General features: G+C 33.7%; 2 protein-coding genes across 4 annotated transcripts in view; one reads left to right on the top strand and one right to left on the bottom strand.

The window, feature by feature from the left end:
* The window catches only part of LOC130449593 (adenylate kinase isoenzyme 1), a 14,004-nt gene extending 3,340 nt beyond the window's left edge, over positions 1-10,664 (bottom strand). The window contains exons 1-2 of one of the 3 annotated variants that reach the window (XM_056787528.1): positions 3,710-3,863; positions 1,653-1,790 (exon numbers count right to left, since the gene is read on the bottom strand). In XM_056787528.1, the coding sequence (XP_056643506.1) occupies positions 1,653-1,790; positions 3,710-3,712 (141 nt within the window). In that variant the 5' untranslated portion in view covers positions 3,713-3,863. Of the gene's footprint in view, positions 1-1,652; positions 1,791-3,709; positions 3,864-8,074; positions 8,179-10,564 lie in introns of those variants that run through there. The other 2 variants (XM_056787527.1, XM_056787526.1) reach the window with 2 other exon arrangements.
* A 9,886-nt stretch (positions 10,665-20,550) lies between these two features.
* On the top strand, positions 20,551-21,905 carry LOC130449769 (holotricin-3-like). The gene is made up of 2 exons (XM_056787767.1): positions 20,551-20,585; positions 21,527-21,905. Exons 1-2 carry the CDS (start codon positions 20,562-20,564, stop codon positions 21,824-21,826), a joined length of 324 nt encoding a protein of 107 aa, XP_056643745.1. The 5' UTR covers positions 20,551-20,561; the 3' UTR covers positions 21,827-21,905.
* Positions 21,906-21,991: the final 86 nt, after the last annotated feature.

Genomic DNA, 21,991 nt, shown 5'->3' on the forward strand with positions numbered 1-21,991 from the left:
ATAACTTGTCAAAATGACAGTACAGAATGACACAAGCACGGTTACCAATCTCTCAGAACGAAAAAATCGCATTTTTCTCAGACAGCCGCTTCAAAAATAACCATAAAGTCGTGATTCTTCAAAACTTTACCTTATTAGTACAGCCTAGAATTCGATCTCAATGTGCTCCAACGGCTACCATCCCTTTCATATTGAGCCAGACGAGAATTGCAACAATCTCAAATCCAGTAGCAATAAATGATTCTGATACTGACTGGTTTGATGCAGCCACCAACTAATCATCAATGTACAGCACAACGATGATTTTATCACCCGCAGTATGTAGAATATACACACAAGGATCCTAGTGATTTGCCGGAATCCCAAACCAAGTCATCAAAATTCTTATTCCAGTAGCGAGAAGCCTGCTTTAGATCAGATTCGTTTGAAACGGCAAACACGACCTGTTTCATCTGCCTACTCCTCAGGTTGTTTCATGGATATTTCCTCTTTGGCACCACCGAATAAGAACGCAATCAAGACATCAAACTGCTGCAAAATCATCCCCTCAACAGCTGCTAATAATACCAAAGATCGAATCACCTCCAGCCGAGCGACTGGACTCAATATGTCTGCATTGTCAATGCCAACCTTTTATAACCAGTCTTGAACTCTTGAATCGATAGAACCGCTTATTATTGATTACTTTCTTTCCCAGAGAACATTCGATACATTCCCGTGCATTGTTTTTGTACATGGATTTGATTTCTGTATCCATTGCCTACTATTTTCAGACTGGATAACTTCATTAGGAGTCTTCGGCTCATCTTCTGTTAGAAAAACTTCAGCAAAATGAAGAGTCACGTGGTATTTTTGCTAAGCTGGGGCTTTCCTTTCCCAAAGCGATGATCTCGGTGACTTGAGCGAACCTTCAAAGTCAGAATCAGGCGCCGCATCATCCTCGACACTATTAATCTTTTCACTTTCAAGAGTTCCGTTTTCCTTCAGAAGCCAGACTAATTTTTCATCACAATCCACAATTTTCCCATTGAATATGACATCTCTCTTTTTAGGAACATAAATTCGATAGCGTTTATAACCGTCATACCCAACTAAGTATCCAACTATCGTCGCTGCGTCCATTTTGCTTCTCTCCTATACAGAGAATTGGACGTGGATCTCAGAACACAAAACAACGCTGTTAATCGAACTGGCAACCATAACCTGATCTAAACAAACTCAGATATACACTATTTATGGTTCTACTGAGTTTTAACTACTTGAAAATACAAACAAATCGGAACGCGGAAAGTAAAAAACGTCAAGTCAAGATGACAGCACTAAAATGTCACTAGCAGGACCACCAAATACTCGGAAGCTAGGTTTGTTCAACATTAATACCAACAGTAACAAGGATTGATCAAAAAATTATTTGTAACCTTTCGTTTTGGTTTCTTTAACATTTATTATCTACCAGGTAAAATTTCTATTCCAAGCATGATATAATTCAACTACTTTCATAATTTTTGCCAATTTTTACACATTTTAACGGCTTCTATATTTTCATTTTTGTTTATAGTTTTCTTGAAGTATCATTTTCAATAACTCCAGATTGTTTTTGTTGAACCATTATCTGTTGAATGATTTAAAACTATTTAATAAACGTATCTTACTTCGGCTCTGAGGAGATCTCCGCTAGATAAATGCGTGAAACCATATTTTTCAACTATTTTGTCACACTGAGTTCCTTTCCCTGAACCAGGTCCACCTAAAACCCATATTATCGGTACTTTGAGTGATGGAATGGGAGCCTACAAAAATATTTATTTATTTAAATGAATGAATAAACTTTGATTAGTCCTAGCAGCTAAAATACAAATAAAATGAGTCAAACAATGGACTCGGGCGACATCCCCTTTTTCATAGAGGTAATAAGGGTTAACTGACCCTTATAAAAATCTGCCTGATCCACCATCAGTTAACCATAAAACATCAACTCATACACATCTCAGTTAACAACAATCAAGAATTTGCTGTTTCCAGGGCTTACCGTCGTTACCAAGAGACGAGGAAGTTTTATCTAAGACGCGGTTCCGGAAGAAAAAGGAGAAAATCCGAGAGAAATAACTGTATGACCTTGCCTGCAGTTGGAACGGTCTTTGTCTTCTTTGGAACCGTTTCTCTCTTTACAGTCCATTTTTTTGGTGGTTGTTTTGGTTAGGGTGTGAAATGATCGACCTACGTTTCATCCATGGTTAGCGTTCTGTATCAAATCCATTTGACGTTGACGATCAGCATGGCAAAACTCTATCTTGATTTAGTCTAAATCACTGTCCTGAAGCTTGTTTCCTTCCAATTCCTCTACGACCTTCAACTTTTTTTCTGCATTTAATGTTATCCACCAACTCCCGAACCGCATTTCCTCTGTTAAGGATTACATCGTTTGTTTGCATAGCGTCTATAAAACCACATTTCAAAAGCCTCCAAGTGATTGATGGTAGTTAGTTTTGAAGTCCATGCATCGACACCATATAACAGAACTGACCATATGTAACATTTGATCATCCGTTTGATTCGTTTGATTCAGTTGTCCAATAATGTAGCAACCAAGATATTTGAAACTGGAAACTTTTTGAATCGTTTGTCCGTGTACATCGGTTTCTCATGTCCAAATTTTCAGTTAATATGGGATGTACCGCACTTATTGAAATGTCTACTATGTCTACTACCAACGGTGAGTATTACGTGAACATAATCGTGCAAAAACGGCCGTATTTGGTTAAGAAGACAATGTTGTTTTATCAAGATAATGCAACAGCTCACACATCCTTTATTGCAACGGCCAAAATTAATAAATTGAAGTTTGAATTGCTACCTCATGTACCCTATTCGCCAGATCTAGCTCCCTCGGATTATTTTCTGTTCCCAGATTTGAAAAAACGGTTCTGTGGTCGAAGATTTTCCAGCAATGAAGAGGCGATGTCGGTGGTTAATCGCCATTTTGAGGAGCTTGACGATTCTTATTATAAAAAAAGGTATCAAAACTTAGTTGAAAACCCTACAATGCCTGTTAGTTCCCACATTTCCAATCGACGATCTTCCAGTATCACTTTGTGGATTTTCTGGATTCGTCACCTCATTTGGTCGACCACTGTTTTTGAAGGTTAAACGTCCTTTTTTAAACTCTGCTACTGACCAATTTTTTTCATGTCTACAAATTCACTATAGATGGCTGCCAAACAAATACTAAACAACGTGGCGCCATCTCTAGTATAAGCCAGTTACCATCCACTCATTGTAAAGTTTAAATTAATGTTGTTGTTTTCAGTGGGTTTGGGTTCTTTGTTGAGAAATGATGAAGTCCAAAGTTGACGAAATGTTTAGTTTATTGAACAGAGTTCCAAAAACAAAATAGTGTGAGGTAAGGATAGGGTCAAGATTGGGATAGATCGGATCATCTATTTGATCAATTCTCAACACTTTGAGATGGTAAAATAAAAAAATTGAAGCTACAAATTTTTTGATAAAGACCTCTGATCGTGAGGTATAATATATGAGAACCATATACCTCATCTTTTCACTTTATTTTTGTTGATATTCCTCTATAAAATTGAAATGTTTCAAATCAATTTGAATCCATTTTAAATTATAAATAAAATGTATTGCGTAACTAAGAGATTTACAATTCACTGAATAGCTTTTTAGCAAAACAAATAATTTAAATACTCACCATTTGACGATTGTGTTAATCTAACCAGTAATTAAATATTTTTTTTGTAACTATTTTATTATAAGATTCACGTTACCGCTGGCTACCGAAATAAAACTACATTAAAATATTTCCAATAGACAAATGACATTGAAACAGTAGACCTTGCGTTAAGTGCCAATTTTTTTTCTTATACAGGTCGTTACTTTTCAAGGAAACAATTGATTAACTGTGTAAAATCTAATTAAATAATAACAATTACGAATTTAGCTTTAATTTATAGCGATAAAACAATTCAAATTAATCTTATCTTTATTAAAATAAACTCACATAGAGAAATGTCTCAAAATTTTTATTCAGAATCAGAAACGAACTGTTACGACATGTATATACTGTTTAAAGTTAGTTGAAGAAGGCCTCTTTTTATTTCTAATATCTTCGTCTAATGTTTATACAAGGTGAGCCCTCAAATTATTGCGGAATGCAGGAAAACATGATATCGATTTGATATAAATTGGCAAATGATTGTGCGTTTTATTTTAATTGTAAAGTATTGAGCCCTTAACTAATAAACGTGAAGTAGGTAGGTAAAAGTCGTGGTCGGCGTGCTTACGAATTAGGCAAACGGATTCAAATATAAAGAAATGGAGAGAAAGATTTTTTAATTTAATCTTTTAAAGAAGTCCCTGCAGCAATATCTAAAAGCTCTCTTTTGTACCTTGAGGATTCGTTCAATAGCACATGATTTTAAAAAACAAAAATTTTAAATCTTATAATTTCATGGATCCCGATTCCGGTGCATACACCCAAGACTTTGGGGGACGATTGTAATGTGATGGATTTGATAATATGCCAAAATATGATGGCCGTGATTATCACGTGGGGGGTTACATCGCGGAATTTCGGCTTAGACTTCTTTGTGTTAACGTAATTATTAAAATGAATTATGTAAAAAAAAGTCTCCACCACCTTAACATAACTTATTTCACCTTTAAAAGGATCTGAAGTGCAGCACAAATTTTTGGACCAGCTTTGGGATGGATCAGCACTTCTAAATATTTACCATGGCTACTAATACATTCAAAAAAATATTATACCGGATGCAAAATATCTAAGTTTAGCTAATAACAGTTGAATGCTTGGTAGTAGTAAAAAAAGTCAGCTTTCTAGGTGTTCTATGTCAGCTGTAAAATGTCATTGATTTAGTGTGTGAAAGAGGGAACTAGAAATACACTTTTGGCTGCTAAAACATTCAAAAAAATATTATAACGAGTGCAAAATTTGTAAGTTTAACTTAAAACAGTAGAAATGCTTGGTAGTAGTAAAAAAAGTCAGCTTTCTAGGTGTTCTATGTCAGCTGTAACATGTCATTGATTTAGTGTGTGAAAGAGGGAACTAGAAATACACTTTTGGCTGCTAAAACATTCAAAAAAATATTATAACGAGTGCAAAATTTGTAAGTTTAACTTAAAACAGTAGAAATGCTTGGTAGTAGTAAAAAAAGTCAGCTTTCTAGGTGTTCTATGTCAGCTGTAACATGTCATTGATTCAGTGTGTGAAAAGAGAAACCAGAAATACACTTTTTACAGTTTCATTAGTATGACCAGATTCCATCTATTATTCTGATGATTGCATGACAAAGACTGGAAAGGTTATTTCGAAAAAGCAAAGCGTAAGATCCAATATCCAAATTTGTAATCGGTCATAAGACCTGTTCCTCATAATGCAAATTTAACAGGAACCGACTACATCTTTGGATTGGGAAGGTAATGCTTGAAAAAATAATGGAGATAGCGACGTTTCCTTAGGAAGTTCCGAGGAAGATTATCCCAACCAAATATTCACGTTTGTGGTTTGAGTATCGGCGAGAAACTTTTACTGTTTAATTTTACTGTTAAAAAAAAGTAGGATGATTTGGGGTCGTCAAAGCAACAGTTAGAACTTTTAAAGCAGTACCAGATATTTGATTGAAAAATTATCGCAAATTTAGTGGGAGAGTTCAAGAATTTTTGTTTGCTATGCAAGAAGTTGGAGTTTGGAGCTCATTCCTGAGTGTAGTGAGTTGATTTAGGCAACATAAACTTTTAGATTTTTTTGAACAGCTTGTCGGGTCTAATGTCATCGATTTGGGGGATGGTACTCACCGCGAGAATACAAGTAGGTACTTAGAAGTGAACATAACAGAAAATGGAACATTAGACACAGTAATCAATTGATGAATGAAATGGACTTCTGGAAAAGAGCAGCGGGCAAATTCCAGAAGGACACAATACCTGAACTGGTACTAAAGTGGACATTAAAGAGGAAAAAGAGAATAGGAACACCACGAAGAAGCTGGAGAGAGAGTAAATATATGGAAATGAAGAAAACAGAACTAACAGAAGACCTGTGGTAAGATAAAGATAGAATGATTTGGTTTTAATTACCAGTTTTGCAGGGTCTAGGCGCGGCGCCGGTTGCGAGATCCGAGGCCATTTTGTCCTAGTGTTTGTTGAGAGCGTTATGAGTGTTTGGTAGCTACATCGACAAGATGGACTTATCGTAGTAGAGTCGAAAATTATTATTTTCGAACACCCTCTGTTTTTATTATTATTATTAAAAAAGTGATACTATATTCAACTTACCGGTTTAGAGCAGTTACATTTTAAACAATTATCAGGACATGACATTATCAATTTGACAATTTTTCCTAACCAAACTTTTGATAAATAATCTTGATACGATTTACACTGTCATTCAATTATGTCAATTTTTGTTTACTACATAAACATACAAAAAGAAAGTCTTAATATTCGAAGTATTCTGTGGTGTTCTATGATACAGCTAGTGCGGCTTAGGTGACAATTTTGACACATCTCCACCGCCTGGAAATGACAGGGAAATCGTGGAAAATATGGGGCATCTCTTGTATGAACAATTTTCTTAATTTCTTCATCGATAAATCGTGACAAGATTGGAGATCCACTGCATATGTAAGAAGTGATAAAAGGGGCCCATTTAATGTGTTGGCAAGAACGCATTTCTTTGAATAACTGGATCAACGACGTCCCTATACTGTTTTTCGGAGTACCTAGTATATTTCCCATAAAAAATAACTACATCTTGGGCTTAAGATTGCTACATGGACCTAACGGGGAATAGTCTTTTATTTTAGTAGCCAAATTGATAAAAAAGAAAACGAATTGTTAAATTTTTCTGATAAAATCGACGTAAAAAACGTTTAAGAAAAAACTTTTCTAAAATTTTCTCTGGGTTCCATTCTACAGCAGATTGTTTGGTTTTGGAATCTAATCTAACCGTTAATTTCCATAATCTTTCCATGAAAATGGAGTTGGATTTACATAGCATTTAACTTATATTTTATTCCAAAATTTACATCGGTACTATGTCCAATAGGAATCATCATTAATTGACGCCATACTATTACATTGTTTATATACCGCCATATTGAAAATAGTGTCTGTGAAGAAGCTGTCTACATAGTTATTATGTTAAAGGCCAGAAATTTTGGCACTTGACATTTGTAAAATATAAATGTATAACCAGGTAATCTAAGGAATTGTCAAAATCAGCTGATGTCAATTTAAAAATGGCCACCGTGGGATAAATAAATGCGTTTGTCGTAAGTTTCGGTGAGTTTTGTGAAGTTATTTGTTAGATTTTAGACTTTATTATTCCCAGTTCAATTCCGAAATGGTTTTTTGATGAATTTCTACTAAAATTTTAGTTTTTTTTAATAATTGTGCTTAGTGTAGGTGAGCGGTAAATATGATCTGAAAAGCTGTTTTAATTTAATGAAGAAAAGTTAACTCCACCTGAAGCTTTATGTTTATCTTTGTACTAAAAAACTCCCATAATTTAATAAATACAAGTGTTCTGAATTTGATAAATTTCTTGAGAGTTTACTTGCAGACTGACTAAAAAAAATACAAAAATATTTAGCTTCAGCTCTATTAGTTTCACCGAAACAGATCTAAAAAGTTTCCTTAACACCACACCAACAATAAACAATACAAAACAACTCTCATTCCCGAAGAAAACCAAGAAAACTTAACAAAGGTACATACGAGGAAATCGATTGTTTACCCCACGGTCTCCATTTTGTCGTAAACTTCTCAGGAAATATGAAACGTGTTCGGGTAGATCACCGATCAACCGATTGCGGATCGTAACCTACAAAAAGATCTAGGTTACAATTTCCGAACATCGCGTTCAATTTTTTGTTCATGATTAGGTTAACCCGAGGATTACATTGATGATTGCCAAAAGAATAAGGAAAATACTACAAATGAAATATGCAGGTATATAGCACCTTAACCAGTTAATACATCAACAACATACAGGGTGTGGCGCGAAATATTATTCTTTGCATATATATTTGCTTACCTTTAATCTCAGTAGTATTGTACAAATAAAGAAATATAATACACTGATATAGTCTTTAGATACAATCATCAAAACCTGAAAATCAATACTTAGAAATCAGAATGAGATCTAAATATATCTTTGTAGTCCGTGCCAAATTTGTAGGTGTCTGTATACGTGAATATCATGATGGTTTAGACAGTTTGCTTAAAATACAAGGTAATTCATAGCTAGTGAGAATTATTTTAAGCAAGAAAATGAAGTTACCCTGCAATAGATTCCGGAACACACGGAAGGGAACTAAGTAGCTGAAGTACTATTGTTAGGAAAGATATATTTAAATTATTTCGTTACTTCAGTAAAATTTAGACAAAAAAAAAACAACAAGAAACACGAATTTTCTTAAACAATATAGTGCGTACAAAGAATGGTAATCAAAATGTTACATATTAAGTAATTAGACCCAATGTTTATAGATTTCATCACTTGAAGTTCATAATACATTTCTATGGAGCCCATAGTCATTAGCCATTTATTGACAGTCATTTTGATAAATTAACAACAGTAACAACACTAAAATATAATCAAAATGACACAAAAACACGACTACAACACAACAATAATGAATCATCAAGAGAAACTGCATAATGTCTACCATTTTGTTCTTATATAACTAACTTGATGTATATTACATCACTCAATAAGTCGTGTGACTGATTCACAGATGGCGCTGTCATTGTCAAATCCATGTGACGTTTACAAAGTAATAACTTTCAGAAAACTATGTGTCAAATTTCATGACATTTGGATAAGTCAGAAAAAAGTGACAGCTGTTTAAGCGGAGCTAATTTTGTTATTTTAGTGTGTTAATTTATCAAAGATACTGTATAAGCTCAGTAATTTCTTCAAAAGTGTTATCCGGATTATGTTCCATCGAAAAGAACCATTTGTTTGCTAAATTTGAATGTGGTCGTACAGACAACGATGATGGTGAACGCTCTGGTAGTCAAATTGAAGTGGTTATTCAAAAAACATCAAAAAAGTCCATAAATTGGTTATTTCTAATCGTAAATTGAAAGCTGATGATTTAGAGCGGTGTTTGGCCATGTTTACACGTAATAAATCAGATTTTTCACGTCGATATGTGACAATTGATGAAACATGGATTCATCACTTCTTTTTGGTATCAAAACGATCATCATCTGAGTGGATTGCAGCTGGCGAATCACGTCCGAAGCGACCAAATGCACAATAGTCACTTGGAAGTTTATGGCTTCAGTATTTTGGGATGCACATGGAATATTGTTTATCGACTATCTCCAAAAGAGACAGACGATCAATAGCGAATACTACATAGAGTTGTTGCATCGTTTGATTATAAAATTCAAGATAAAACGCCATCATATGTCGAAGAATAAACCACTGTTTTACCAAGACCTCCCACCGATTCACAAGTCGATAGCAAATTAAACGAATTACACTTCGAATTGCTTCTTCATCCACCGTATAGTCCAGATCTGGTCCCCAGTGACTACAGGCTCAAAAATGTGCTCGCCGCTTAGAAATTCAGTTCAAATGAAGAAGCAATTGCTCAAACTGCAGCTTATTTTGATGTAAAAGATAAATCCTACAAGCACGGCATCTAAAAATTAGAGAAGTATTGAAATGATTGTATTGCATTTGAAGGAGATTAACTTTTTAAAAAAAAATCGATTTTTAACAAAAAATGTGTTTTTCTAAGTTTATCACACGACTTATTGAGTGATGATTGGTTATCCTAGCAGATCCATCTAGGGTTCTGGACTTGAAGTATAAAATTATTGTTTTAAAGTGTGTGGGCATTTTTATCGATAGAAACTATTCCAGCTCTTCCGATTAGTCTCTAAAACAGTACTCTGAATTAAACTATATTAATCAACAAGAGTAATTTCATAAGAAACATAATTATTATTGATGTAATATACGAATTAATTATTTAACAACGGCAATTCAACAAAAAGCATTTTGGAGTAGATACTAATATACTTTATGCACTTCAAAATGGTATGCGAGGTTTTTCCGACATTTTATGAGCGCGAATACCCAGATATTTTTTGGAAATTAGATAAAAATAAACAAAATAAAGAAGTTTCCGGCACGATGAAGAAATTTCAGCCCTCATCATACACTTCAAATAGGTATACCAGACCCTTCCGGCAAAAAAGCGGGTTTGCGTCATTTTTGCCAATAAAATTTACTGTCGAATACAATAAAAAAACGCATACCGAGCTTAATTGATTCCTATACTTATGTTCTATTTATTTAAATAAAAATTTTTTGATTGATTCCGCTGTTGGGACTTTCAGTGTTCAAGCTCCCCGCCTATAAGTAGGTCAATACCAAAGCGTAAACATTGATTTGGGTCACTACTGCATCATAATAACTTCGAATTTTGACAATAAATTGCGAAAATACGAATTCGTATTAAAAGTATTTGAATACGAGCAATATCAAAATTAATTGTTAACTCACCTCGTTTGTATCAGACATTTTGAAACACGCTTTCTAACTTTCAACAAAGAGCTTTGAGAATCGATATCACGAGACTATAGCGTGTATTTGAAAGGACTTGTAGCAGAAATATTTTTATGAAAGGAACAGTTTAATCATGCGCGTAATTTTTGAAGAAATTACGATAATAGAAACTGAAACATTTTTGTTATAATTTAATAAACGTATTTTATTGATTGATCTTTATTCATTTCTATATATAATTTTTTAAGAGATAGAGGATTTAATTTTGTAAAAAACCACAAAATATTCGAAAAAATTGATGAAATCTTTATTGGAATCGATAATGTTTGAGGAAGATTTCATGTAAATATTGGCCGTGGCTCTGCTTTAGATAGCCCATGCGCAAGATTTTGGCACACTTTCTTCAACATATTGGCTGGTATTTCACGAAAAAATGCTTCAATATTGGATTCTAGTTGCTGGTTTATTCCTGTAGACATTAGCCTTAGCATGGCCCCACAAGAAATAGTCCAAAGGCGTTAATTCACACGATCTAGTGCGTCAATCGTTGCTGGTTTATTCCTGTAGACATTAGCCTTAACATGGCCCCACAAGAAATAGTCCAAAGGCGTTAATTCACACGATCTAGTGCGTGAATCGTTGCTGGTTTGTTCCTGTAGAGATTAGCCTCAACATGGCCCCACAAGAAATAGTCCAAAGGCGTTAATTCACACGATATAGTGCGTGAATCGTCGCTGGTTTATCCCTATAGACATTAGCCTTAACATGGCCCCACAAGAAATAGTCGATAAGCGTTAAATCACACGATCTAGTGCATGAATCGTCGCTGGTTTTTTCCTGTAGACATTAGCCTTAGCATGGCCCCACAAAAAATAGTCCAAAGGCGTTAAATCACACGGTCTAGTGCGTCAATCGTTGCTGGTTTATCCCTATAGACATTAGCCTTAACATGTCCCCACAAGAAATAGTCCAAAGGTGTTAAATCACACAATCTAATGCGTGAATCGTTGCTGGTTTATCCCTATAGACATTAGCCTAAACATGGCCCCACAAGAAATAGTCCAAATGCGTTAAATTACACGATCTAGTGCGTCAATCGTTGCTGGTTTATTCCTGTAGACATTAGCCTTAACATGGCCCCACAAGAAATAGTCCAAAGGCGTTAAATCACACGATATAGTGCGTGAATCGTCGCTGGTTTATCCCTATAGACATTAGCCTTAACATGGCCCCACAAGAAATAGTCCAAAGGTGTTAAATCACACAATCTAGTGCGTCAATCGTTGCTGGTTTATTCCTGTAGAGATTAGCCTTAACATGGCCCCACAAGAAATAGTCCAAAGGCGTTAATTCACACGATCTGATGCGTGAATCGTTGCTGGTTTGTTCCTGTAGACATTAGCCTTAACATGGCCCCACAAGAAATAGTCCAAAGGCGTTAAATCACACGATATAGTGCGTGAATCGTTGCTGGTTTATCCCTATAGACATTAGCCTTAACATGGCCCCACAAGAAATAGTCGATAAGCGTTAAATCACACGATCTAGTGCATGAATCGTCGCTGGTTTTTTCCTGTAGACATTAGCCTTAGCATGGCCCCACAAAAAATAGTCCAAAGGCGTTAAATCACACGGTCTAGTGCGTCAATCGTTGCTGGTTTATCCCTATAGACATTAGCCTTAACATGTCCCCACAAGAAATAGTCCAAAGGTGTTAATTCACACGATCTAGTGCGTGAATCGTCGCTGGTTTATCCCTATAGACATTAGCCTTAACATGGCCCCACAAGAAATAGTCGATAAGCGTTAAATCACACGATCTAGTGCGTCAATCGTTGCTGGTTTATTCCTGTAGACATTAGCCTTAACATGGCCCCACAAGAAATAGTCCAAAGGCGTTAATTCACACGATATAGTGCGTGAATCGTTGCTAGTTTATTCCTGTAGACATTAGCCTTAACATGGCCCCACAAGAAATAGTCCAAAGGCGTTAATTCACACGATCTAGTGCGTGAATCGTTGCTGGTTTATTCCTGTAGAGATTAGCCTTAACATGGCCCCACAAGAAATAGTCCAAAGGCGTTAATTCACACGATCTAGTGCGTGAATCGTTGCTGGTTTGTTCCTATAGAGATTAGCCTTAACATGGCCCCACAAGAAATAGTCCAAAGGCGTTAATTCACACGATATAGTGCGTGAATCGTTGCTAGTTTATTCCTGTAGACATTAGCCTTAACATGGCCCCACAAGAAATAGTCCAAAGGCGTTAATTCACACGATCTAGTGCGTGAATCGTTGCTGGTTTATTCCTGTAGACATTAGCCTTAACATGGCCCCACAAGAAATAGTCCAAAGGCGTTAATTCACACGATCTAGTGCGTGAATCGTTGCTGGTTTGTTCCTATAGAGATTAGCCTTAACATGGCCCCACAAGAAATAGTCCAAAGGCGTTAAATCACACGATATAGTGCGTGAATCGTCGCTGGTTTATCCCTATAGACATTAGCCTTAACATGGCCCCACAAGAAATAGTCGATAAGCGTTAAATCACACGATCTAGTGCATGAATCGTCGCTGGTTTGTTCCTGTAGACATTAGCCTTAACATGTCCCCACAAGAAATAGTCCAAAGGCGTTGAATCACACGATCTAGTGCGTGAATCGTCGCTGGTTTGTTCCTGTAGACATTAGCCTTAACATGTCCCAACAAGAAATAGTCCAAAGGCGTTGAATCACACGATCTAGTGCGTGAATCGTCGCTGGTTTGTTAATCTTTTCAACGTAATTTTTCGTAAGTCGACTTGATATTTCTAGATGTAGCTTTCCAGATGTAATTCGAGTGCTGTTCTTTCTTTTTTCACGTGAACTCGACTTTTAATCAACAAGAGGTAGATCTGGACTGTGAGGAGGCCATAGATTATCTCTTCTGCCCAAGAACAATTTGTTTGGCGACATTTCCACTATGAGTAAGCTTTTGTTGAATTTATGACATCTTTCTGCATCCATGTTCTATTGTTTTGGTCCTCTAAGTGATGTGAATTGATTAAAAACATATGGGAACAAAAGCAGAGGCCAAACCAATGGGGTGAGGCAATTATTTACCTAGTGATCAAATTTTGATACTGAAGGCAATCCAGAGCAAAAGCTGTGTCCATGGATTAAACCTGAAGCACCTCTTTGTGAATTTCAAGCAGGCGTATGATTCAATAAGGAATACCTAAGAAAATATTAGATTTGGTAAAAATGACAATGAATAACACCGAGAATGAAGTAGCTGTCGAAGGAAGCCTATCGGAAAAGTTTGAAACAAAAAGAGGCTTAAAACAAGGAGACTCCAAGTCCTTGCCTACGCAGATGATGTGGTACTTATAAATAGAACGAGAAAAGATCTAGAGAAAATGTTCCTACTCTTTGAAAAGAAAGCAAAAGAGAATGGACTGTGCATAAATGAACAAAGGACCAAATATATGGAAATGGGAAGGGATCTGAATAGTTGCAACCAATTGAAGAAGGGATCTGACAAGCTGCAACCAATTGAAAGTGACGACACAGCAAAACAAGAAGTATAGATTTGTAAGAGTCTAGGAGCTCGAATACCTGGGAGTGACAGTGACAAATGAAGGAGGTGGAACCAGGGAACTCTACAAAAAACTGGCTAAACGTTTGGAGCCCTAGGAGGACTATTAAGATCAAAAAATATTATACAACCAACGATGCTGTATGCCAGTGAGTGCTGGATCGCGAACAGAAAAGAAGAAAACAAAATAAGAGTGGTACCAAGGAGGATTTTCGAAGGAGTGCGAGGCCAAAAGGAGCGAAGAAGAAGAACGAACGCAGAGATCAAAGAACTGGTCAATGGTCAAGCTGAGATGGGATATGTGGAGAAGACTTCGTTGAATGGAGCATTTAGCAAGGATGGACGAAGACAGTTGGGTGAAAAGGTCCTTGTTAAGGGAAGAAGGAGCGAAAAGAACAAGAGGGCGTCTACGGAAACAATTGATAGAAGCATGTGGAGAAGATTTAGAAAGAATAGGAATAGAGAACTGACATGAAGCAGCCATAAACAAAAATAGATGGTGGAAAGTAGTAGAGCGACTTCAAGCCTTGCGCCTATAAGGCATGTTGAGCTTTCTATATCGTATTTTCTTCGCTAGACCGATGTCCTATCCTGTATTTAGATTTCTGGGAATGACTGCTGGCATACATTTATATTTAAAACTAACAAAATTTTTGTTTAATTAACAAATTAATGCTATTCTCAAAATTTATATGATTATATAATTGTTTTGTGAATTATTTTTTTCCACAATAACCTTAAAATTCGAAGAACGGCAGATATACGGTGAGATCATCGAAATATCGTATTGAAAAATTTTTTCTAAATAAAGAAATTTCAATACGTGAAATCTGCAACTAACTAAAATCCTATTTCCCAGTGTATATTTCAATATTAAGTTTTAATGAATCACAATAAACCGAATTCCTACTTATTAGAATATAAATCGATAGGTATCAACACAAGAGCAACAAATTGGATTATACAAATTGAATAAAACAAAAATTCGGCCAACTAGATTTGAAGATAAAGTGAAAAAATAGAAATGTAGATGAAAAATAAATATTAAACGAAATATTATCGTAAAAATGAGGAAGTAAGTAAGATATTAGGAACGAAACCTATTAGGTATGCAACCATTTATACCTACATTTATTAGGTAGTAGAAAAGAATCCCTTCGGAATTCATGAATTGGAATGAAATTTGTATTATACATTAAAGATTTGATATCAAAATTTCATAAAGAATATCTTTGATGATTTCAAGATTTAAATAGGCGGCAAATTTTGTCCGGAAATTGTTTATGTCCATTTAAAGTTGGGTTTTGTTGAAGCGAACAAGGGAGTTTCAAGTTTTTCGTCGGAACGGCGATGGAATTAAGGATATAGGAAGAAATGGGAAGAAAAACAAATAAGAACATCTGAAGAAGATATTGAAATAGCGGCGAGTGGTTACTTCAGAGTTAACACGTTTCTCGTTGTCTCATGTCCGCAAATTTGTGAAATTATTTAACTTCAACTTCCAATATCTTTCGAATGGTGGAGTTTAAGCAAAAAACACAAGATACTTTTTTTGTAGGGCAGTTAATTTTCTACGAAAATATGTTTTCTTCATTTAATTGTGGTGATTTCCTTATGAGTTATGAAGTTCATTGAAAAAAAAAGAAATTTGTGAAATTATTCAACTTCAACTTCCAATATCTTTCGAATGGTGGAGTTTAAGCAAAAAACACAAGACATTTTTTTTGTAGGGCAGTTGATTCTCTACAAAAATATGTTTTCGTTATTTAATTGTGCTAATTTTCTTATGAGTTATGAAGTTTATTGAAAAAAAAAAGAAATTTGTGAAATTATTCAGATTCAACTTCCAATATCTTTCGAATGGTGGAGTTTAAGCTGAAAACACAGGACACTTTTTTTGTAGGGCAGTTAATTTCCTACATAAATATGTATCATTAATTTCAAAATACTGATTTGCTTATGGGTTATGACGTTCATTAAAAAAAAAGAAAGTTGTGTAATAATTCAACTTGAACTTTCAATATCTTTCGAATGGTGTGGTTTGAGGAAAAAACACAAGATACCTTTTTTGTAGGGCAGTTAATTTGCTATACAAATAAGTATTCTTTATTCCATTATGCTAATTTGCTTATGAAGTTATGAGTTATGAAGTCTATTAAAAAAATAAATTTGTGAAATTATTCAACCTCAACTTCCAATATCTTTCGAATGGTGGAGTTTAAGCAAAAAGCACAAGAGACTTTTTTTGTAGGGCAGTTAATTTTCTACGAAAATATGTATCATCAATTTCAAAATACTGATTTGCTTATGAGTTATGACGTTCATTAAAAAAAAAGTAATTTGTGAAATTATTAAACTTCAACTTCCAATATCTTTCGAATGGTGGGGTTTGAGCACAAACACAAGATACTTTTTTTGTAGGGCAGTTAATTTTCTACAAAAATATGTATCATTGATTTCAAAATACTGATTTTCTTATGGGTTATGACGTTCATTAAAAAAAAAGAAAGTTGTGTAATAATTCAACTTGAATTTCCAATATCTTTCGAATGGTGTGGTTTGAGGAAAAACAGATACTTTTTTTGTAGGGCAGTTAATTTTCTACGAAAATATCTTTTCTTTATTTAATTGTGGTAATTTCCTTATGAGTTATGAAGTTCATTGAAAAAAAAAAAAGAAATTTGTGAAATTATTCAACTTCAACTTCCAATATCTTTCGAATGGTGGAGTTTAAGCAAAAAACACATGATACTTTTTTTGTAGGGCAGTTAATTTTCTACTAAAATATGTTTTCTCTATTTAATTGTGGTAATTTCCTTATGAGTTATGAAGTTCATTGAAAAAAAAAAGAAATTTGTGAAATTATTCAACTTCAACTTCCAATATCTTTCGAATGGTGGAGTTTAAGCTAAAAACACAAGACACTTTTTTTGTAAGGCAGTTAATTTCCTACATAAATATGTATCATTAATTTCAAAATACTGATTTGCTTATGGGTTATGACGTTCATTAAAAAAAAAGAAAGTTGTGTAATAATTCAACTTGAACTTTCAATATCTTTCGAATGGTGTGGTTTGAGGAAAAAACACAAGATACCTTTTTTGTAGGGCAGTTAATTTGCTATACAAATAAGTATTCTTTATTCCATTATGCTAATTTGCTTATGAAGTTATGAGTTATGAAGTCTATTAAAAAAATAAATTTGTGAAATTATTCAACCTCAACTTCCAATATCTTTCGAATGGTGGAGTTTAAGCAAAAAGCACAAGAGACTTTTTTTGTAGGGCAGTTAATTTTCTACGAAAATATGTATCATCAATTTCAAAATACTGATTTGCTTATGAGTTATGACGTTCATTAAAAAAAAAGTAATTTGTGAAATTATTAAACTTCAACTTCCAATATCTTTCGAATGGTGGGGTTTGAGCACAAACACAAGATACTTTTTTTGTAGGGCAGTTAATTTTCTACAAAAATATGTATCATTGATTTCAAAATACTGATTTTCTTATGGGTTATGACATTCATTAAAAAAAAAGAAAGTTGTGTAATAATTCAACTTGAATTTCCAATATCTTTCGAATGGTGTGGTTTGAGGAAAAACAGATACTTTTTTTGTAGGGCAGTTAATTTTCTACGAAAATATCTTTTCTTTATTTAATTGTGGTAATTTCCTTATGAGTTATGAAGTTCATTGAAAAAAAAAGAAATTTGTGAAATTATTCAACTTCAACTTCCAATATCTTTCGAATGGTGGAGTTTAAGCAAAAAACACAAGACATTTTTTTTGTAGGGCAGTTGATTCTCTACAAAAATATGTTTTCGTTATTTAATTGTGCTAATTTTCTTATGAGTTATGAAGTTTATTGAAAAAAAAAAGAAATTTGTGAAATTATTCAACTTCAACTTCCAATATCTTTCGAATGGTGGAGTTTAAGCAAAAAACACAAGACATTTTTTTTGTAGGGCAGTTGATTCTCTACAAAAATATGTTTTCGTTATTTAATTGTGCTAATTTTCTTATGAGTTATGAAGTTTATTGAAAAAAAAAAGAAATTTGTGAAATTATTCAGATTCAACTTCCAATATCTTTCGAATGGTGGAGTTTAAGCTGAAAACACAGGACACTTTTTTTGTAGGGCAGTTAATTTCCTACATAAATATGTATCATTAATTTCAAAATACTGATTTGCTTATGGGTTATGACGTTCATTAAAAAAAAAGAAAGTTGTGTAATAATTCAACTTGAACTTTCAATATCTTTCGAATGGTGTGGTTTGAGGAAAAAACACAAGATACCTTTTTTGTAGGGCAGTTAATTTGCTATACAAATAAGTATTCTTTATTCCATTATGCTAATTTGCTTATGAAGTTATGAGTTATGAAGTCTATTAAAAAAATAAATTTGTGAAATTATTCAACCTCAACTTCCAATATCTTTCGAATGGTGGAGTTTAAGCAAAAAGCACAAGAGACTTTTTTTGTAGGGCAGTTAATTTTCTACGAAAATATGTATCATCAATTTCAAAATACTGATTTGCTTATGAGTTATGACGTTCATTAAAAAAAAAGTAATTTGTGAAATTATTAAATTTCAACTTCCAATATCTTTCGAATGGTGTGGTTTGAGGAAAAACAGATACTTTTTTTGTAGGGCAGTTAATTTTCTACGAAAATATCTTTTCTTTATTTAATTGTGGTAATTTCCTTATGAGTTATGAAGTTCATTGAAAAAAAAAAAAGAAATTTGTGAAATTATTCAACTTCAACTTCCAATATCTTTCGAATGGTGGAGTTTAAGCAAAAAACACAAGATACTTTTTTTGTAGGGCAGTTAATTTTCTACGAAAATATGTTTTCTTCATTTAATTGTGGTGATTTCCTTATGAGTTATGAAGTTCATTGAAAAAAAAAGAAATTTGTGAAATTATTCAACTTCAACTTCCAATATCTTTCGAATGGTGGAGTTTAAGCAAAAAACACAAGACATTTTTTTTGTAGGGCAGTTGATACTCTACAAAAATATGTTTTCGTTATTTAATTGTGCTAATTTTCTTATGAGTTATGAAGTTTATTGAAAAAAAAAGAAATTTGTGAAATTATTCAACTTCAACTTCCAATATCTTTCGAATGGTGGAGTTTAAGCAAAAAACACAAGATACTTTTTTTGTAGGGCAGTTAATTTCCTACGAAAATATGTTTTCTTTATTTAATTGTGGTAATTTCCTTATGAGTTATGAAGTTCATTGAAAAAAAAAGAAATTTGTGAAATTATTCAACTTCAACTTCCAATATCTTTCGAATGGTGGAGTTTAAGCTAAAAACACAGGATACTTTTTTTGTAGGGCAGTTAATTTCCTACATAAATATGTATCATTAATTTCAAAATACTGATTTGCTTATGGGTTATGACGTTCATTACAAAAAAGGAAAGTTGTGTAATAATTCAACTTGAACTTTCAATATCTTTCGAATCGTGTGGTTTGAGGAAAAAACACAAGATACCTTTTTTGTAGGGCAGTTAATTTGCTATACAAATAAGTATTCTTTATTCCATTATGCTAATTTGCTTATGAAGTTATGAGTTATGAAGTCTATTAAAAAAATAAATTTGTGAAATTATTCAACTTCAACTTCCAATATCTTTCGAATGGTGGAGTTTAAGCAAAAAACACAAGATACTTTTTTGTAGGGCATTTAATTTTCTACAAAAATATGTATCATTGATTTCAAAATACTGATTTTCTTATGGGTTATGACGTTCATTAAAAAAAAAAAGAAAGTTGTGTAGTAATTCAACTTGAATTTCCAATATCTTTCGAATGGTGGAGTTTAAGCAAAAAACACAAGATACTTTTTTTGTAGGGCAGTTAATTTTCTACGAAAATATGTTTTCTTTATTTAATTGTGGTAATTTCCTTATGAGTTATGAAGTTCATTGAAAAAAAAAGAAATTTGTGAAATTATTCAACTTCAACTTCCAATATCTTTCGAATGGTGGGGCTTAAGCCAAAAACAGATACTTTTTTGTAGGGCAGCTTATTTTCCATTATGTTCTTTCAGTTATTAGATTAAAATAACTATAAATAATTTTTTCCACGTGTGCGTTAATTATATAATTTCTGATGATTTTTGAACCACTAGCATTTATAATACTATTTTTTTATAATGTCCCTCAGCGTTATGGAATTTTTTTTGTCAAATATTGTATATTTTTACATATATTTATATTCAAATTTAAATTTTCACACATTTCATTTCTCCGAATAACATAAATAATGCGGTGGGTAATAAATTCCAATTAAGTTAGTAATTAACACGACATTTTATGGATCCCCCTAAAAATTTTTGTTATATATAAATATGAACGGATTGTTTGGACTAATCAAACATTTTCATTATTCAGAACTCAACAGATATGGCTGCTAAATTTATTTTTTTGGTGAGTTTAACTTATTTCGATATAAAAATAAATATAGTTCATAATTGTATTAGAAAATTCTCTCTAATTTACTACATTACTCAATAAATCGTGTGACTGACACACAGATGGCACTACTGTCAAATCCATATGACGTTTATGAAGTATGTGTTTATGACATTAGTCAGAAAAAAGTGACAGTCATTTAGGTAAAGCTATTTTCGTTATTTTCGAAACTTTGAATCCAAAAAATTTTCGTGTGTTAATATATCATTGCTTCTTGATGACAAAAATATTGTACAAACACAGCAAAGGTTAGGTTAGGAGTCTGCTTCATCGAAAAGAATCATTTGTAATAAATTGGTTTGCTGAATTTAAGCGTGGTCGTATAGACATCGCTGTTGGTGAATGTTCTGGTTGTCAAATTGAGGTGGTTACTCCAAAAAACATCAAAACAGTCCACAAATTGGTTATATCTAATCCTGAAATGAAATTGCGTGACATAGTTGAAGCCTAAAAGATATTAGAAGGCAGTGTGTTTACAATTTGACCATGAGAAAGCTTTTTTCAAAGTGGGTACCGCGTTTACTCACAGTCGATAAAAGATAACAATGCGTTGATGATTCATAGCATTGTTTGTCCATATTTACACATGATAAATCAGATTTTTTGCGTTAATATGTGATAATAGATGAAATATGGATCCATCACTATACTCTGAATGCCAAAAAATCACCATCTGAGTGAACCACGTCCAAAAGCAAAACAGTCAGCTGGGAAAGTTGTGGCTTTAGTATTTTGGGATCTAGTCTTTCATTTGTGTAAGCGAAGTGCCTTTCAAAAATAGATATTTGATCCTCAATGTTTTTCCATTTTAAAAAAAATCTTTTCAGCGACACTCAATTCCTAATCCCCCAAAAACAATTAAAAAAAGATTCGTGAGAAAATTTATTTTTTTGCAGGTATCAATTGTGGCCATGTGGTTATTCGCAACCGTGGACTGTAATCCGCAAGGCGGCTTCGGTGGACAAGGTGGTGGATTTGGGGGACAGGGAGGAGGATTTGGAAGACAAGGAGGCGGATTCGGAGGACAGAGTGGTGGATTTGGAGGACCAGGAGGTGGACAAAGTGGTGGTTTTGGAGGACAAAGTGGTGGACAAAGAGGCGGATTTGGAGGGGGACAAAGTGGTGGTTTTGGAAGACAAGGCGGCGGTTTCGGAGGACAAGGAGGTGGTTTTGGAGGTCGTGGAGGTGGATTTTAAGCGAAATATGGATTACGAATTGTATTAATCATCAAGAAGAAATGTGGATAAAACAATGAAACCTTATTAAATATTTTTACGACCAATTGGTTGTTTTCCTTCTTTTTTCATATATTTGAAATGTATATTCAACAGACCTGAAACAAACACACGAGGCAGTTGTGC

Source organism: Diorhabda sublineata, chromosome 10 (assembly GCF_026230105.1).
Source record: "Diorhabda sublineata isolate icDioSubl1.1 chromosome 10, icDioSubl1.1, whole genome shotgun sequence".
In the NCBI taxonomy this organism is placed as follows: Eukaryota; Metazoa; Arthropoda; class Insecta; order Coleoptera; family Chrysomelidae; genus Diorhabda; species Diorhabda sublineata.

What these genes read in the sequence shown, in the direction of transcription:
- LOC130449769 (XM_056787767.1), top strand. Translation starts at nt 20,562, where the DNA reads ATGGCTGCTAAATTTATTTTTTTG. An exon ending in CTGCTAAATTTATTTTTTTG is followed by an intron (nt 20,586 to 21,526) that starts GTGAGTTTAACT and finishes ATTTTTTTGCAG; the next exon opens with GTATCAATTGTGGCCATGTG.